The sequence below is a fragment of the Dipteris shenzhenensis genome, chromosome 14 (genome assembly GCF_047967505.1).
Source record: "Dipteris shenzhenensis isolate YYH24624 ecotype China chromosome 14, Dip_SZ_1.0, whole genome shotgun sequence".
NCBI classification, from domain to species: Eukaryota; Viridiplantae; Streptophyta; class Polypodiopsida; order Gleicheniales; family Dipteridaceae; genus Dipteris; species Dipteris shenzhenensis.
This window is the reverse complement of record NC_141609.1, coordinates 2,502,653-2,520,736: the sequence shown is the minus strand read 5'-3', so window position 1 is coordinate 2,520,736 and position 18,084 is coordinate 2,502,653. Positions and strand designations below refer to the sequence as shown.

The following is an 18,084-nucleotide window of genomic DNA, read 5'->3' as shown; positions in this document are numbered from 1 at the left end:
ACCTCCAACACAATCTTGTTGCAACTTGCTTGATGAATTGTGTACAATGATGGAATCCTAGTTGCAATCAAATGCATTAGGACACAAACAAAATTTGACCCTGGCGCACTTTTAAAGAATACTAAAATCTTCTTAGAAAGACTAGAGAGAAAGAATACAAATAGCCTTTTGACTCCTTTTATAGAATACTTAAATTTTCCTGTTTAAAAAACACTGGAGAGAAAGAATATAAACAGTAAGGGCATAGCAGGAAGCATGATTGACAAAACATTTCCTTTAAAAAGATTTATGCTAAAATGGTGTTACCCATAGTCCTATAAAATGGCATCACTGTGTAGGTGATTTCTTATAAAGACTAGTGTCTTTTAATTAAAATTGGTTTGGTATGAACGAACTTCTTTCTCCATCATCATTGTGTTGTACTAAGCTAGAATCCTCTGATCTCATAACATATACAAAGATGAAACCACGCTGCGTTATGTATCTGTGCTAACTACATAGGTTTTCATGGTGACTATTACCCAAAGTTGTGCCTCCATGTGGAAGGTCCATTGGGTCATGTGATTAGCCACACATCAAGACTAGGGCTATAGTAGCACTCTCTACATGTAAAAGAGGAATCAATGCATGTGATAATGGCAAAGAGGGTGTGAGGCACTATACTCTATTGTTTTGATCTAATCTCTCTCCCTCATTCCCTTGACACTGTACAGGAGCATGCAAGTTGCTTTGAGTTTCCATGCAGCTGTTAAAAATAGTTGACTGAATAGGATTTTCCATTATCTTTCCTAAGATTGGAAAATCATTAGTTTTGATGCAATGCAGACAATAATATCTGAGAAACAAAACTAAAATGGGAGACAGATTACTCACTTTAAGTCCCAGAATCTTCAGAATAAAAGAGCGAAGCCCAAGGAGAATTGAGCGCTCCGCCATCAGTTGAGGAAAAGTGTACCGAATCAACTGCAGTCAAACAGTATATGAAAGCTGATACTCGACTTTCAAAAGAAATCGGAACAGAATACTCCAGCAGAATTTGAACAAGCCAGCAACCTGGGTGTCAACAATTCCTGGATGCAGGCAGTTTGCAGTCACTTTTAATCCTGCTGCTTTGCAGCGCCGACTCAGTTCATACGAGAAGAGACAATTGGCTAGCTTTGACTGCCCGTAAGATATCCAAGGATTGTAACCTGTCAATCAATGGCAACATTCCCCCAAGTGAATTATTATACTGCTACCCATAACCCAAAATAATAAAGGTGTGGGCACTGGGTAAATCAAACATCCTTGTCTGTAGAGGATACTATGCAGTCATCACATGTGCCTCTAATGTAGTACTAAGAGTTTTCAAACAGCGAAAACCCTGCATGGAAGATGAAAAAACTTTCACGAAAATGAAAAGAGGATATCATGCCATACATCAATATATTTCATCCATGCCCATGAAAACAGGTTGTTAAAAGTTGCAAGATGATATAACATTTTCCTTTTTGGAAGAATTAGAGATTCCTTAAAAGGTAAAGAAGAAGTCATAATGGCAAGTTTAAAACTATACAAGACAAAAAAAACCAGCCCATAAATTCATTTTGCCACTCCAGACTCTCAAGACCATTAACAGCCTAGGTAGGTGCTTTTCTGATTGAATCAGAGCTGAGCTGCTTGATGATTTGATTCTCCAAGAGAGATGCTTTTGGAGCTCTGCCATTAAGGTCCCCAATTTGCTGTTGCAGGCTTAGGACCTATGTGTTTGTACTAGTACGAGGGGGGCAGAAGCCACCACTTGAAAGACTTAGCCTTCCTGCCAGCCATAACTTTGAATGCCAGAGCTGTGTACCTCCAGAAAAGTTGAAAACGTGAGCTGAAAATGCTGATTGAGCTCCTAAGGTTGAGCTTTAAAATGTGACCTATTCTGTGGGTTGGGGATGAGTTATGCTGCAATGGCGACCGGTTCTGTAGTTTGGAGACGAGTTTTGCTATGATGGATCAAGCTGCAGACCACAGGCGTATGCACTTCAAGTACGAGCTAAAGCCACTGTGATCATCCCAGTGTGCATGGCGTGCAGGTCCGCTGCTCCCTGGGTATACGTGCTGCTCTCCCTGTCTCAATCCTCAGCTGATGGGATGAGACCCGAATCTACCCAATGGATGAAGAGAGAGACAGAGACAGAGAAAGAAAGAAGTTTAGTAAAAGACTTCAAAAGACAGAAAAGTCTATGAGACTAAAAGAACCGAATTCAATGAGTTTGGTGGAGCTTGTTAGCGGGCCTCAACACCCAAGATGAATACAACACAGGCATAATCATAAAGACACCAATACACAAAAAGAAATCACTGAGCCCATGGAGAAGATGGAAGCTGTAATGTGGCACCGATGTGATGAATTCATTTGGAAGCTGGGGGAGGGGTGTCAAGCCTAAGAGAGAGCCGACGGTGTATGAGGCTGGGGCGGCATAAAGCTTGTGATAGAGCAATGGCCGCAATCGGTATGTATGGTATGTTGTGGTCTCCTAGCTACAGCCCTATGTTGGACAAGTGCCAATATCACCCCCCCATTGGCCGCGGCTTCGATCTGGTGAGCTTGGAGAGAAATGATTTGTGCCTCAACCAGCTAGCAACTTTGACATGTCCCTCGCTCTAGTCCTCAAATCTGCCGTCTTTCTGAGGCTAGTTGATCTGTGTTGTCTAGCTAGAAAAACTTAGTAATCATGCTCTGAGAGGAGTCTGCTTGTACACCTAGATCTCGTCTATGTGTCTGGAGCAAGTGCTCCCTGCGTCAGACAGCCTCATGACTTAGAGTCACCAAGCTTCTCTGATCTGGGTAGAACAAGAAACTAGAAAGGGGTCTAAAGCCATCCTTGAAGAAACTGTGATAGCGACCTCAGATCTCATAGTATACAGGGCTTCTAAAACCGAAGTGCTCCTCCAACTCAATCTCCTGCCGGTCACATTAAGTACAGATGCGACCCTCTCTAGGTATGCCCTCAACCCCCACACACACACAATTTATTGATGTCTACGAAAGACCAAAGGGTCTATGAGACTGAAATGAAACCAGATATCTACAAAGGGTGGGGGCCTCTAAAATGGGCACCCCTACCTAAGGTTGATGCCTATAACGAGAAATAAAAGTAGTATATCGCACTTACAGCTGCGAGAGAAACCCACAATGGGGGAAGCAAACACCAAGGAGAATCCCCTCATTGTCTATCAGTGAGTCACCTAGCCCTGAGTGACTGGACCTGTGTATGCTATCTGTGGGACCAACACGACGGGATGACTGAGGATAGACAAAAGACCAAAGGGTCTATGAGACTGAAATGAACACTAGATACAAAGGGTGGGGGCCTCTAAAATGGGCACCCCTACCTAAGGTTGATGCTTATAAGGAGAAATAAAAGTAGTATATCACACTTACAGCTGCGAGAGAAACCCACAATGGGGGAAGCAAACACCAAGGAGAATCCCCTCATTGTCTATCAGTGAGTCACCTAGCCCTAAGTGACTGGACCTGTGTATGCTATCTGTGGGACCAACACGACGGGATGACTGAGGATAGACAACAAGAGCTCATTTGACAGTCGCGATCTAGCGAGGGCTGGCATCAAGAGAGAAATATGTGATAGAACACTGCTGTTGTTCGACCCAATGTCTGACAAGTGCTATCATCACTCTAGTGGCCTCTCTCCCCACGTCGAAGAGAAAGAAAGAAAGAAATTTTATAAGAGTCTTCGGAAGACCGATGGGTCTATGAGACTGAAAGAAAACCTCATACAAATCACAGTAAGGGTGGAACTACTGAAACGAGAGGATATGTATGCAGCCCTCATGTGAGTGTCCACCCAAGGCTCTCTGCTGCATCTGATTCCCTGTTGTCCCTAGCTCGGGTCGTTGAAGAAAAAATCCATGATCATACTCTGAATGGGCTCGGCAGGTCCCTCGTATGCTCTTCTTTGTGCTCATATGAGCTGATCTATATGTCTCTGAGCCTCAAGGAGTTAGTCACCCGCCTCTGATCTAGATGTGCCAAGAACTTTCGTAGTGGGCCGAAACAGGTATAGAAAAGACAAGGGTGCCATCCACGATCTCATAGTATACAAGGCATCTGAAAGCATAGTGATCCTCCATCTCAGTCTTCTGCATATCACATAAAGTGTAGATCTGTCTCTCGCCTGGGATGCCCTCTGCTCGTCGCGCACGCGCATTAAGTGAGAGAGAGAGAGAGAGAGAGAGAGAGAGAGAGAGAGAGAGAGATGATATGATATGATATGATATGATACGATTGTTTTAAAGTGCCCATGAGACCCTTCAGGATCTATGGGACTGGGGACCACTATTAAATTAATAGTGTGTCTTTACATCCTGTGAAATAAATATCTTACAAAATTGCTATGTATTTAGTACTTGTTGTGCTAGCTTGTGTGCTAGCCCTAGTACCTTGTTGCGGTGTTCCAAAACTTCTTTCAAATAGCTTCCTAGCTTTTTGGTTGGTTGTTCCAGCAAAATTTTCAGTGCTGTCCCCATATCTTCTCTGACGTGTGCGTAGGCTCTACATCTCAGGGGTACATGCTGCTCATCTTCTACCTCCTCTGTGGGCCAGATTTTGTATGTTCTTTCCTCTCTGGGGATCCTGGGTCGTGCCCACCTCCCCTTCTCCACCTCTAGGTCTTGTAAACTGGTTCTAATTTTGCAAATTAGAAGTCTTTTGAACATTGATATGTCTTCCCCGAGGTATTTTTGTGTTCCGTAGATGCCCATTGGTTAATTTCTTGTTTGTAGAACTGCATTTTTCTATGTCACTGTTCCCCTGATTTCAAATGCATCTTTTGGTATATCAGTGACAGCCATTTCATCCCCTTTCTATGCCATCCTGTGATTTGTGTAGCTTCCATTGCCTTGTGTGGTATCCTGCTAGCATCCATATTCTCAGCTTTGTTGAGGTAAGCCATGAATTGACATAATGCCTCCCCCTCTAGAGGTATTATACCTGTCTCAACCAGTAGGATGGGATAGGGTTGATTTCTTGTTTGTAGAACTGCATTTTTCTACGTTACTGTTCCCCTGATTTCAAATGCATCTTTTGGTATATCAGTGGCAGCCATTTCATCCCCTTTCTATGCCATCCTGTGATTTGTGTAGCTTCCATTGCCTTGTGTGGTATCCTGCTAGCATCCATATTCTCAGCTTTGTTGAGGTAAGCCATGAATTGACATAATGCCTTCCCCTCTAGAGCTATTATACCTGTCTCAAGAAGTAGGATGGGATAGGGTGTTCGTGCCTTTACCCCTAACTCCCTATGAGAAAACGTTTATGTAAAGTTTATATTCTTTCCCAGTAGGTCCTAAAGATCCCGGGTGCCCAGGCTGGACACCCGTAAAGGATCACTGTTTGCACAAACATGGTTTATAGAAACATTCGCAAATTTCATTTCCACGAGAGGGGGCAGCCTTGTTTGACCCCTATGTCACTGCTTATGACAACTTTTCCCTTGGAACACAATCCAGCTACTAGTGGCTGTGCTAACTCTAGAGTCGGTACGTGGCTTCTCTAAGTTCTGGAGGAACTTGAAGTTTTTCCAACCTTTCCCACAACTTTTTACGTGAAACAATATCGAATGCTTTCTTGAAATCTACAAAGCAACAGTAAATAGCCTCTTTCTTATGCTTGGCTCCCTCTCATATAGCCACCAAGTGCTCTGACTCCCTGTTCCTCCGCCCATTTGTTGACTTTCTGGTCAAGGATAGTGCCGTACAGTTTGGCCATTAGACTACTCACTATGATTGTCCAACAATTCTTTGCTATCTTGCTGTCCCCTCCCTTGTGAATCACTACAATTCTGCTAAGCTGCCATTATAAGGGAAACCCTTCCTCTAGAGCCATATTCATGACTCTTTTGAGATGATATGATATGATTAAAATCCTTTGAGAATTTACATCCAATGAAAGAAATTCTTACAAAGCTTGCTGTGTTGTGAATGCTTGCTTAAGGTAACTTATGCGCTAGCTCGAGGACTTTGCTGCAGTGTTGCAAGTCTTCCTTTAGGTAGCTTCCCAACTCTTTGGCTGGTTATTCCAACATGTGTAGACTCTAGAAAAATCTTCAGAATGTAGGTCTGACAGATTATATGTATATTCTATATTTTAAATTTTACATATATTAATTATGTGCATTTCTATATAAATATCTTCTGAGGTTTTCCTCGTAAGGCATTTTCAGAAGCATTTCTGATGACACTTGTTGCTATCTAGGGTGAAAGCCACAGGTGGTCAATGTACCTCATCGCTAATATAACAACTCTTCTTGCTCATTGAAAGAACAGGGCATCCTCTCTGATCTACCAAATCAGGATTGCACAATGGAATAGAATAAGGGACTACCAGAACTGGAAATGCATAACATATATAGAACAGCCAAAACATCATACTATAGCTCCACATGTGTGATCTGTCAAGTACAATGTTATGATTATAAAGTGCCACTCTGTACATATAGCCAAGGTGGCTGCAAAAATGAGGCTACAAGTGCTTAGAGCTGTAATACACTCTTACTTCTGCATGCTTTTTAAAGGGCTTGAGTGGGATGCCAGAGGAGTGCCATTTAATCCCTTTATAAAGTGCAGTTGAGACAGGTGCTGAAGTACTCCTACCACGGTTGTACAAGTCTGTAAGTGCATAGCGTTCCAGGCAAAGCTTCGAAAGAGTTCTATTTCTGAAATTTTAAGGTGCAAGCCTTATTAGCACCTCACAAATGTATTGTTTCGATGCATTTAATATAAGGTATCTTTCTGATGAGAAGAACCCCATATATTCTGATAATGATTGAGACATTGAAAAAACTTCTCTAGTCAACTATCTGCACGTAGTATATAATTTGTATGTTTTAACACTTCTCTGGAATGACTTGACAAGGTCAATAAATCTAGAGGCTTCAGCCCCTTTATACTCTAGTCTACAAAATGACAGGTCTAAACCAGTAAGCCATCACTCAAATTCATCTTAGTTTGTCCCGTCTTTTCCCTTCACTCCAGCTCAATGTGTTTCACCCTGTTTACAATGCTTGGTGTAACCAGTAATATGAAATAAAATTTCCCCCCTTACATGCCTCTGGCCATGAAATTCACACCCGAAGCTTCCTTTTTGTATTCTTGATCAAAAACAGAATTATTAAGTCATAGGAATGGGCGTGTCCCAAAAGAACATGTTGCCTTACCTCTAGAACCTTTGAAATTAAGATCATCAAAATCAATGTTGCCAATGCGCTCTGCAGCAGAGGCTAAGATCACTACCCTTGAAAATGACCTGAAATTGAAAATCATCAAGCATCAACAACATCATAACTACGCATACCACAGTCAACTCTCCTGTCAGCTGCAAAATCTTACCCAGGAGAAGCACTCTCAGCCAAAGTTTCTAGAAGCAATGCTGTGAGCAGAAAATGTCCTAGATGATTGACCTGTTCCAAAGCTGCCACATTCAGTACAAAAATGGGCTCGTACAACATCAATATCTGGAGACTTGTTACACAATATTCATAATGGATGACAGCTAGGTCCATGTTCATGTAGAGCTCCAAAAACTGAATGGAATATAAAGCCAGCAGGTACTGTATCTTGTTACCCCAAACTGCATTTCAAAACCATCTTCAGTATATAGTTGTGGGCATGCCATGATACCAGCATTGTTCACCTGCAATCACCACAGATTTGAATAAAGATCAAACGATGAAATGCAATCAAGAATATGCCAACACAGGATCAATTCCAATATATTCTGAAGACATTGTACTGGCAACTAGCAGAAAGCCTGAGTACAAAAGCACGGCATTATTACTGCCTGAAATCAAAGAAACACGAGAGCCTTCCATGAATAATGGACCTCCTTGCAGCTCCTCGAAACACCATAACTTCAGCATTTGGGAGTCAGCCATATGCTGCATGACTCGGTCAATTCGACTGAAATTTGAATTTGACATTAAGCTTGTGTCATAATCTGCAATTCACATCTTGGATATACCTATTCAAACCCTAGGTTTCCATTGTTAATCCCACCATCCATGACGTCATAATAAGTGCTCACTGGTTCTGGTAATTTGTACCTCAATGCTTATGCACCAACATGCAGAAAGGAAAGAGGCCAGCTCGCTAATCTTCTGGCTGACATGAACGCTTAAAGCATTGGATGTAAATACAAGAAGCGAATTCAACAAACTTGAATCCATACAAGACAAGTTTCCAAGCAGGGCAGCTAGGACTTAGTTGCAACCCCTGGTGAGAGCCCAAGTTTCTTTACTGGGAGATTAGTCCAGGAGGCTCCATAGGCGACCTTCCATACAATACATATCGAATTATTGTCCAAATGTCTTTAGGCTGGAATAGCTTTGGGGAGGCCACTCCAGCATGGCATCCAAATCCCAGATGGAGGAGAATATTACTCAAATGTAGTTAGATTGGCAGAGATCCACCAACGTGTTGGGCAGACTAGGCTGCCAAGGCCATCCAAATATCCAATACTGCATGTAAGCAACATATGGATGCAGCCTAGCAATCTGATAGGACCTGTTAGATTCGGAGATTGCCTGTTTGTGGAGGGTTCATCAGCCAAGATCCTGGACAGGATGTGACTTTTATTGAAGGTGTACTGTCTAGCATCAGGAGCCAAGATCAAATAGAATAAATCAATTAGCTTTCTCACAAGGACTTGGGAGGCTCAAGATTGGGAGCGGACTTGGGTCTTCAGTAGGTTCCCCATAGAGATGACAAGATGCTTGGAATGTTAGGTGGGTCTAGAAATCTCAGCAAAGCAGCAAACTGCCCTTGTGTTAGAGAATGTGTGTCACAAACTTCTATACTAGAACTTGACCAGACTATCCTTGGAAGAGAGAGCTTTGGTGATGAACCAGGTCAATTTTGGCTATGGCCTAGTACATTGCCTCTTGGTGGTGCTTTCGTCGGGATGCATGAGACAGCTCATGCACTTCCTGCGCAACTTCTTGTGGGCAGGTTTGGATGGCACGTGGAATACATGGGCCAAGAGGTAGTGATTTTGCCCTAGTCAGAGGGGGTCTAGGCATTGTCGATATATAGAGGAATACCAAATCCATTTTGGGCAAGCTCATTATTAGGTGCCTTGCCATAGGCTCCAAGCCTTGGAAAATCATGCTGCAAAAGGGCTTCTAAGGAACACACCTCACACAAGGGGACAATAGTAGTAGTCTCACCAGTGGAACTTCATCACACAGTCCCCTCACAAGGAAGGGGTCGGCATTGATGAGGAGTTTGATGAGGGTATCGCATCACCTCTCAAGAGGCCTCATTTGGATGAGCCCTTAATGCAAAGAGAAGTTAAAGAGGAAACTTGCAACCCTTGATTTTGCACCCAAAGTTACGTGAGGATGGCCATAAACAACGCACTCCCATCAATCGGGTGGAATAGTGGACCTATTAGATCCTTGGGGATATGGATCCACTCCCCCAGCAGCCCAAGAATCGGGTGTAAGCACTAACACATTTGGGAGGGGCTAGCAACACGATGGTGCGGACCAAACCGACTGTTCCCAAGGCTTGGAGAGAGGGGCTGCTACTATAGGGGGTTAATGATGCCACACATGCCTATTGGAAGTCCCAATTCTCTAGGATAGGAGTGCCCCTCTAAGCCTTGTTCGGACTATGATTTTAGACACGTGGAGGACGGTCAATAGAGAGACATGCCAAACCTAGTCTTCTTCCAGGAGAGATACTTCTTCTTGAGGTAGAGACTACCGGTTGTGACGCTGGGACTCCTTAGAGTGGCAAAGGGTCAGACTAGTAGGACCCTTGCAGTTTACTTGCAAATAAGACCTTAGGAAATTAACCTTAGCAAATAATGCCACGTGGCACCAGTGTGAAAGCTATGAAGGAACTGCAACAGAGAAACAAAATGACGACTAAGAGAAGGATACTCCGTGAGATTAGTTTGCTTGGTGAACCGGGATTCTCTTTGAAGTAATTCACAATATGCAACATGACATCTTGTATTCAGATCCCAAAATTTGGCTAGGCAAGTAAATTGAATGGGAGCAAGTATCTGATCTGGAAGATCAAGATTTAGACCTACCTAGTACTATGTGCAATATGAAAGGATTATTTAAGGACTGGAGACTAAGCCCACGGATCAAGTGGATTGCATAGGAAAAGTCATCAAAGTGGAAGATGTAGAGGCACCATCTCTATTCACCACTCCGATTATGAATTGGCAGTGAAGTCAGCAAAGGCCTAGATGATCTTGCATGATTTGTTTGAGACCAGCCATACAATGAATATTGTGACTCTTTAGAATCAGCTATTTATACTGATGATGGAAGATTGGGACATGCTAAGTGAACATTAGGTCAAAGTAAAGGTCCTAATGCATCAACTATTGGCAATTGGTCCAAAGGTTAAAGTAAAGGTCCTAAGAGATCAACTAGTGGCAATTGGTTTGAAGGTCAAAGTAAAGGTCCTAGGAGATCAACTAGTGGCAATTGGTCCGAAGGTTTTGTTGGAGTTGTGCATCTCCTGATGTACCACATGTAGATCATGGGTGAGGGCCTTTGTTGTGGGTCTGCCCGCCCCATGTGAGGATAGTGTAGGAGGGGGGTGGATTTCATACCTAGGCATGTGTGACCGTCAGGCCTTGTGGTGGATTCAAGCAAATATGTTTGTTTGGAGGGTGCGCTAGGGTCATGCGCACGTGCCAAGAGGGGAGCAGACCAGTGCAGATCAGTACAGGCTAGATTAGGTGCTCATCAGGGCTCTCGTGGGCCTGCTTGCTGCCACGATAGGAGCCCCTAGGCTGTGCCTACTTATGGCCAACGTGGGGGCCTACATCGCCTGGGCAGCAAACCCGACCTGTTTGGTCGGGTTCCCATGGTTGTACACCCAGGCCAAAGGTAGGGGTGGACCGACCTACTGGATGGCTTCTTTTGTAGCAAACCAACTGGAGGGGGTGAGGCTACATATAGGTCCCCCCCTCTTATTTTTGTGTTTGCATCTCTTCTAGTGGAGGTTTTGCCCACCGGAGCGCATCATGGGTTTCAGAGACCATGTACTCTAAAACAAGGTCTACATAGAGTATCTTAACTCCCTGAGGATGAGAATTCATGGCAGCCAGAAAGCATTGGACCATCCCTATCTCCTACCAAGCTGATTAATAGTTGCTGTCTGCTGCACTTTTTTTTGGACAGCCAAGATGGGCAAAATTCTATGGGAAGGGTGTTAGGTCACCAGACCACGCCACGTGTCCATATGCACCGGGTACAAGGGGATCCCACTCCCTCGCCCCATAGCCATGCATGCCCTCTCCCAATCCCAAAAAGGCCTGTGGGATATGGGAGAGTGGCCTATTACCCTCTTTATATCCAAGGAGCTCAACAACCTCCTATTGCTTATGGGGTTAGTCCACCAATGACATGTGTCCTCCAATGCCACAATACCCTTTTCTATACAAACCACAGGAGGGGTACCCAGGGTGGTTGGCCCAAATCCAACATCCCCCGTGTGCCAAGCACCATCAAAGGTGAGCCAACCAACCAAAGGCCAGCCCAACCAACAAACCGGGGGCACACAAAATCGCACGGGGTAGGACAAACCAAAGTCCTTCCAAAGTGCCAAACACATGTCACCACCACAAAGGCAGCCAGTCGTTAGTGCATGCAGCCACCACACCATAAAGTCACACTTCAAACATCTACCACGAATCACGACCCTTCGCAGCAAAGTCTCACTTTTACAATCTACCGCCAATAGGTCCCCAAACCACACCACATGTCCATCCGAGGTGCACCCGGTACGAGGGGATCCCACTCCCTTGCCCCTTAGCCATGCATGCCCTCTCCCACTCCCAAAAAGGCTGGCGGGATATGGGAGAGGGATCTATTACCCTCTTTATATCAATCATTAGCCAAAGGAATGCCCGTCCAACCCACGTGGCCCGCTTGACAAACGTTGACGACAAAGACATCTCAACAATCCCCCATTGCTTATGGGATTAGTCCACCAATGACACGTGTCATCCAGCGTCACAATACCCTTCTCTATACAAACCACACAAGGGGTACCAAGGGTGGTTAGCCCAAATCCAACAAAGGGATGGCTGTAATGCAGGGGGGGAAAGGGCTAATTAGAGGCCCTACAGATGCCTTTTAGGTGGGAATGTGGAGGGACTATATAAGTCTCCATCCACCCCTCATTGTACACATTTTGATGTGACATCTAATCCTATCTACTCTCCCTTCTCCTTCCTGCTACCTCTTGCCTATGCCCTCTACCAAGAGGTGAGTGGCTTCGGTCCACTCTCACGATTGATCGACTTCCAGGATCACATCTCCATTGGGCTCTATCTACTTGAGATGCGCCGACACACGGAGACCCTACTACGACAGATTAGAGAGCAGCAGGAGGCGATCAGACCACATGATAGAGAGTCTGACAGAGCACAACCTCACGTCACAGACTTATATGCATTTGAGTCAACTCCAATACACATCGGGGTGGAGGTGGAGGATATAGCTGACATGCGGGCATCCTGGATTACTGATAGAGGGATGCAGAGACCACCTATAGCACGGAGAGTGACCAGAGCGCACTCTATTGAGGTTCTTCCTATCACAACTTTCCTCAAGGGAGACCGCCCGAGGCGAGGGGTTGCCTGAACATAGCCCAGCGGGTTCAGAGATCGAGGAGACCACATCCCCCTCCGCCACTACAGCATGACACAGCCCGACACACACAGATCCGAGACATTTTCACCGCTCACAGGCGAGCCGGGCTTTGGCTTCTGAGCCTAAGTCTTAGATCTCAGACCTCAGCATACTACAGCTGTCAGCTAGTCTCCGGATCATATCTGATTTTGTTCGAGCTATTGAGCTCTGTAGAGTTATCAGCTTATCAACATATCAGGTTTTCCATTTTTCAGTTTAGCAGTATTAGCACTTAGCAGGGCCTTAGCGCCAGCCCACTGGGGCTTGTATGAGATCATCCTTCTACTGTACTTTGTACCTTGTCCCATAGGCCCGTGAGGTCTTCTACGGACGTTAATACATCGAGCCAAGGATCACCAGCTCCTTGGCTTCCCGGGGTGCCCTTGACTTGCTCTATCGCTAACTCCTGCCCCATCGCTGCCTCCATCGCTAACTCCATCGCTGCTCCTGCTCCATCGCTGCCTCTATGCTGCTCCTGTTCAGCTCTCTCTCCTCACGCTCCCTACGCTCACGCTCAGCCTCTCCCTCTCCCTACACTGAGCCTCTCCCTACGCCCCCTGCGCTCAGCCTACCTAGCCACCCCCTCCCTATGCTCAGCTATGTTCATACCCCGCTCAGCCTACCCCTTCGCTCAGCCTACCCCTACGCCCCTACGCTCATCCTACACCTACCCCTACGCCCCCTACGCCTACGCCCTACGCTCATCCTACGCCTACGCCTACGCCCTCTATCCCCCTCCCTACGCTTAGCCTACCTAGCCACCCCCCTCTCTGCTCCTCCCGCTCCCGCTTCAGCCCCTCGCCACCTTCGCCACCTCCCCCCCCCCTTTTTTCTTTTTTTCTTTTTTCTTTTTAAAAAAAAACTCCTCGCCATCTTAGCCTCTCCTTCTCCACCTCCTGGCTGCCTCTCCACCTCAGGCTTCCACCCCGCCTCGCCATCACCTCACACTGGACATGCCTCCCATTATGGGGGGGGGAGCCGGTGCTCCCGCTCCCGGTCGGACACTAAGACCTGCACCCACACCCAAAAAAAAAAAAAGGGTCCAAGAGAAATGGGGGACAAAGCCAAGAAAGACGACAACAACAACAACAACAAAAAGCAAACGACACAAGTGAAATTGGAGGATGTGAACACACGTTACAACCGAAGTGGACTCGGGGTAGACAGCAAGGCAAAGGCAAGACCCGCCTCAGCTTCTTCAGCCTCTATCTCTACCTCAACCTCAGCTCCCACTACAGTTTTAGTTTCGGTTTCAGCTCCAGTCTCAGCTCCCTTTATCTCTATCTCTACTTCGACTTCAGCCCCCACTTCAGGCTTAGCTCCAGTTCCAGTCTATGCTCCCTCTACATCTACGATCAGTGACATACTCATGCCCATGGCGCCGGTTGTTGTTCCCTTCCCCTCCTCTCCTGTTACAGCTCTCGCACCGCTTATGACCCCTACTTCGGAGGTGTCATACACTGTTCTGCATTACGCTTCACTCTCCCCTCTCCCTCTCAGTCAACCCACGCTCCCACACCCCGTTGGGACTACCTCATCCATTCCACTGTCATCTCCGTTCCTCACCCAATTCACCCAGTCAACGTCCAGTTTCCGGACTCAGTCCCACACTTTCATGCCACAGTCACCACAGTTTCAGCATGGACATGGGTGGGCTGATACACCAAAGGCCCATGAGACCTTGCTCATGGAAATACATAGTTTCCGTGAGCGTGAGATGGAGCTGACTCGCTTAGCACGAGAGCAGGCCTGCTTCAACCAGGAGCAGAGCCGCATCATACAGGAGCAAGCTAGGGCCATTCGAGAGCAGGCGGGTCTTATTCAGGGACTCACAGATTGCGAGCATGCAATCTGCTATTGAGGAGACTTCCAGATGAGTTGACGTGGCCAAACGGGGACCCGCAAGGGTAACTGTTTCGGCTACCCTCATGGAGCAGCAGCAGAGAGCCAGTAAGGCTCTCAACATCAGAGTACGCGAGATCCCACGCACTGAGGCTACACCGATGGTAGATGCGACTACGTTTGTGGCCGCTACCCTGGGTGTGGCTGCGCACAGGATAGAGAGGGCATGGCGGATGGGGAGAGATCCCAACCGAGAGCAACCCCTGATCATACGGTTCCATGACACTCAGGCATGACTTTCAGCTCTACGACACAGGTCAGTCCTTCGAGATCAGCCAGTGATCTCTATGGATGAGGACCTCACACCTCTACAAGTTGAGGAGAGGCGCTCTTTGCTGTAGCAACGAGATCAAGCCCGGAAGGAGGGGAAGTAGGCAGTGGTACGAGAGGGATGACTTCTTACAGGCCCTCATAGGGCACCTGCCCCCTCCCCTACATAGGGAAGCGGGGTCTATGAGACTCAGATATCTGAGACCCTGTCCTGCACCATTTGGAACTATAATGGTACCTTATGGTCAGAACCAGGGAACTTCTCGGAATCCTATACAGGCCACGACATAGTCTTTAATACAGAGACACATTAGAGTCCAGAGCGCCCTCTTCCAATAGCTAGCGGATATACATGGGAGTCTACCTACAGAGATGAGACGAGGGGTACAGGAGGAGTTCGAGGTTCAGGTGGAGTTGCAGTCCTTTTCAGATCCACACTTCAGGGGACCATTTCAATAGAGCAAAGAGATACATATTCCAGATTTCTTTGGATCCGGATTCAACACATGGACAGTCAGGATCTATTTGTCGCAATTTGCTACAGCCCCCCTGAGACCTCCCACTTTGCCAGAGATATTCGAGGTGATGATGAGACATCCCCATTTGCTGCCCTTTATCAATCCATCATTGACTTCTCTAGCCGCGGAGAAGTCCTCCTAGTGGGGGACTTCAACGCGAGGACAAGGGCCCGTCAGGTACCACTTCTTGACTTCAGAGATGATTCCACTCTACTGCCAGATATTGACCTTGAGGAGGCAGGTGTGCTACAGGTTTCGGCTGACAGGCGAGGTCCATTCTCATCTTATGGGCAAGCCCTGTTAGACCTCAACAGGATACATGATCTCATTATCTATAATGGTCTTGACAGATGGCCAGCTTCAGGTGGTTTCACATGCTTCCCACATGGGGGGGGCTCCAGTGTTGTTGATTACATCATGGGATCCCTTGTCTTCACATCTCGCATTACTGACTTCACTGTAGCACCTCTCCCCCCAGGGGCTGATCATATATACCTTTTCTTTAGCATCTCCACCTCCCTTCGCACAACAACTTCCAACCCACTCAGTGCTTACTCCACCTACCACGATATACGCTTTGATCGAGATCACTCACCTTCTTACTCTGGCCGTCTGTACATACTTCTCGCTTATATTGACTTCATATCCCTTTTAGAGGATCATGCTGCCCTTGTCACCCGCTCACTACACGAGGCTGCCATTCACGCTTTCCCCCACACCACTCGCTCCACCCACCCACCACCCCCTTGAACCGTACCCTGTAACAGTTGGTACGATGATGAGTGTAAGGCTTTACGCCATCAACTCAGACTCGAAACCAAAAACAGTCTTCCGAGCGCACCAAATATGCTAGGCGAATACCGTAGACTGGTACGGAGGAAGAAACTAGACTTCGTTCGTCGAAACGAGGAGCTACCGAACATTTTGTTTAGTAACAACTCTACTCACTAACACTCAGATCTGGTTTGATTATGCATGCACACTTTATGACATCCCAAATCAGCCAGTCCCTAACCTCTCACACATGCCTCGTCCCACATCCTGCACCCTCTTCACTAGAGGAGGGGTAAAGGATGCCGTAATGAAACTTCATAATGGCCGAGCGAAGGATCATGAGGGGTTATGCACTGAGTTCATTGCATATGGGATTAACCTCCTAGCCCCCATCTTAGCAAAGCTTTTTAATGAAGCTGCTTGTTTGGGATTTCCACACACTTGGACCATTTAACACTATCTCATCCATCCACAAGGCAGGGGATCCCATGAGCCCGGAGAACTACAGGACCATTATGATTGGACATGTCATGTCCAAGATTTATGCATCAGTACTTGACTCCGAGGTTAGCAAACTTGCAGAGTGTCGAGGACTTAGAGCAGCAAGACAGGCCGGATTCCGGCATGATCATTGAACCATGGACCACATTCTCATGCTCAGATGTATCATCGAGGAGACGAGGTCACGGAAGCAGAGGGTTTATTGTTGCTTTGTGGATTTCGGCAAGGCATTTGACACAGTTTCGAGAGCCCGCCTCATACAACGCCTATAGGACTTGGGTTATGACCAGGAGGTCATTTGGGCTGTCATGGCACTTTACAAGAGAGTTTCAAGCAGAGTTCGGGCAAGATCCGGGTGGACAGATGAGATCATGAGCACCATTGGGGTCAAACAAGGGTGTCCTTTGTCGCCTACCTTGTTTGGCCTCTACATTGACGAGCTTGAGACAGTGATGCAGACACAGGGGGGTGTAGGTTGCTCTCTTGCGGGCACGCTGATCCAAATTTTGCTCTATGCAGATGGCGTGGCTCTCTTGTCTTCCTCAGCAGGGGGCTTTAGAGACACCTAGACGCACTACAGTCCTTTTGTGAGTCTCATGATTTGAAGGTCAACCTAGGTAAAACCAAGGTCATGATCTTCAATACATCTCGAGTAATCATGCGTCAAAAGCAGTTCACATTTGCAAGGTGATAGTTTCATCATACACTTATCTTGGGGTTATCTTCTCCGGACCCAGCTTCACTATGAGACCCACGATGCAGGCACGCTTCAGTGGAGGGTATGCTTCATTGGCCAGACTAGAGAGGCAGTGCTTCTGCTCGCACTTTCAGGATCCACGCACCAAGGGGTTGCTTTTTGACTCCTTGGTTCGCCCAACGGGGATGTACGGCAGCCCTTATTGGGAGCCAGACTTGTCGGATACAGAGTGGGCCCATGTGGAGCGGCTACAGGTTCTCATGTTATCACGGATGATTCGTGGTAAGTCATCCGTTCCTCACCAGATCATTCAGGCTGAGTTTGGGTCACCCCCTTTACAGCTAGATGCTGCATTTCAGGTCATCACGTATCTATACCGAGTTAAAGAATATGGGGATTATACCTCGGGGCGTAGCAGGCTACCATGGATAGCTCTATTGTCTTCTATGGCACTTGCAGCAGGAGGAGACTAGAGGTGCTGGTATGCACGTACAGAGAGATGGTTTGAGCGATTGGGGCTCCACATGAATAGACTACCTCCCTTCCAGTACAGCATGGATGCTCCGTTTTCTCCCCTCTTATCACACGAGGTCAACCAGGTTATCCATAAGGATCTACTACAACTACACACATTTCGGACCTGGTTGGGACCGAGTGAACTCCCAGTGAAGCTTAGCTTCTACAGAGATCACTTCTTACATATCACAGCG

General features: G+C 46.6%; 1 protein-coding gene across 3 annotated transcripts in view; it reads right to left on the bottom strand.

Moving 5' to 3' along the window:
• LOC147894063 (uncharacterized) overlaps positions 1–18,084 on the bottom strand; it is a 71,020-nt gene that overhangs the window by 6,089 nt on the left and 46,847 nt on the right. For all 3 annotated transcript variants that reach the window (XM_087384618.1, XM_087384620.1, XM_087384619.1), the window contains exons 6-10: positions 7,615–7,683; positions 7,380–7,450; positions 7,208–7,296; positions 1,054–1,190; positions 874–963 (exon numbers count right to left, since the gene is read on the bottom strand). In XM_087384618.1, coding sequence (XP_087240744.1) covers positions 874–963; positions 1,054–1,190; positions 7,208–7,296; positions 7,380–7,450; positions 7,615–7,683 — 456 coding nt within the window. The remainder of the gene's footprint in view (positions 1–873; positions 964–1,053; positions 1,191–7,207; positions 7,297–7,379; positions 7,451–7,614; positions 7,684–18,084) is intronic.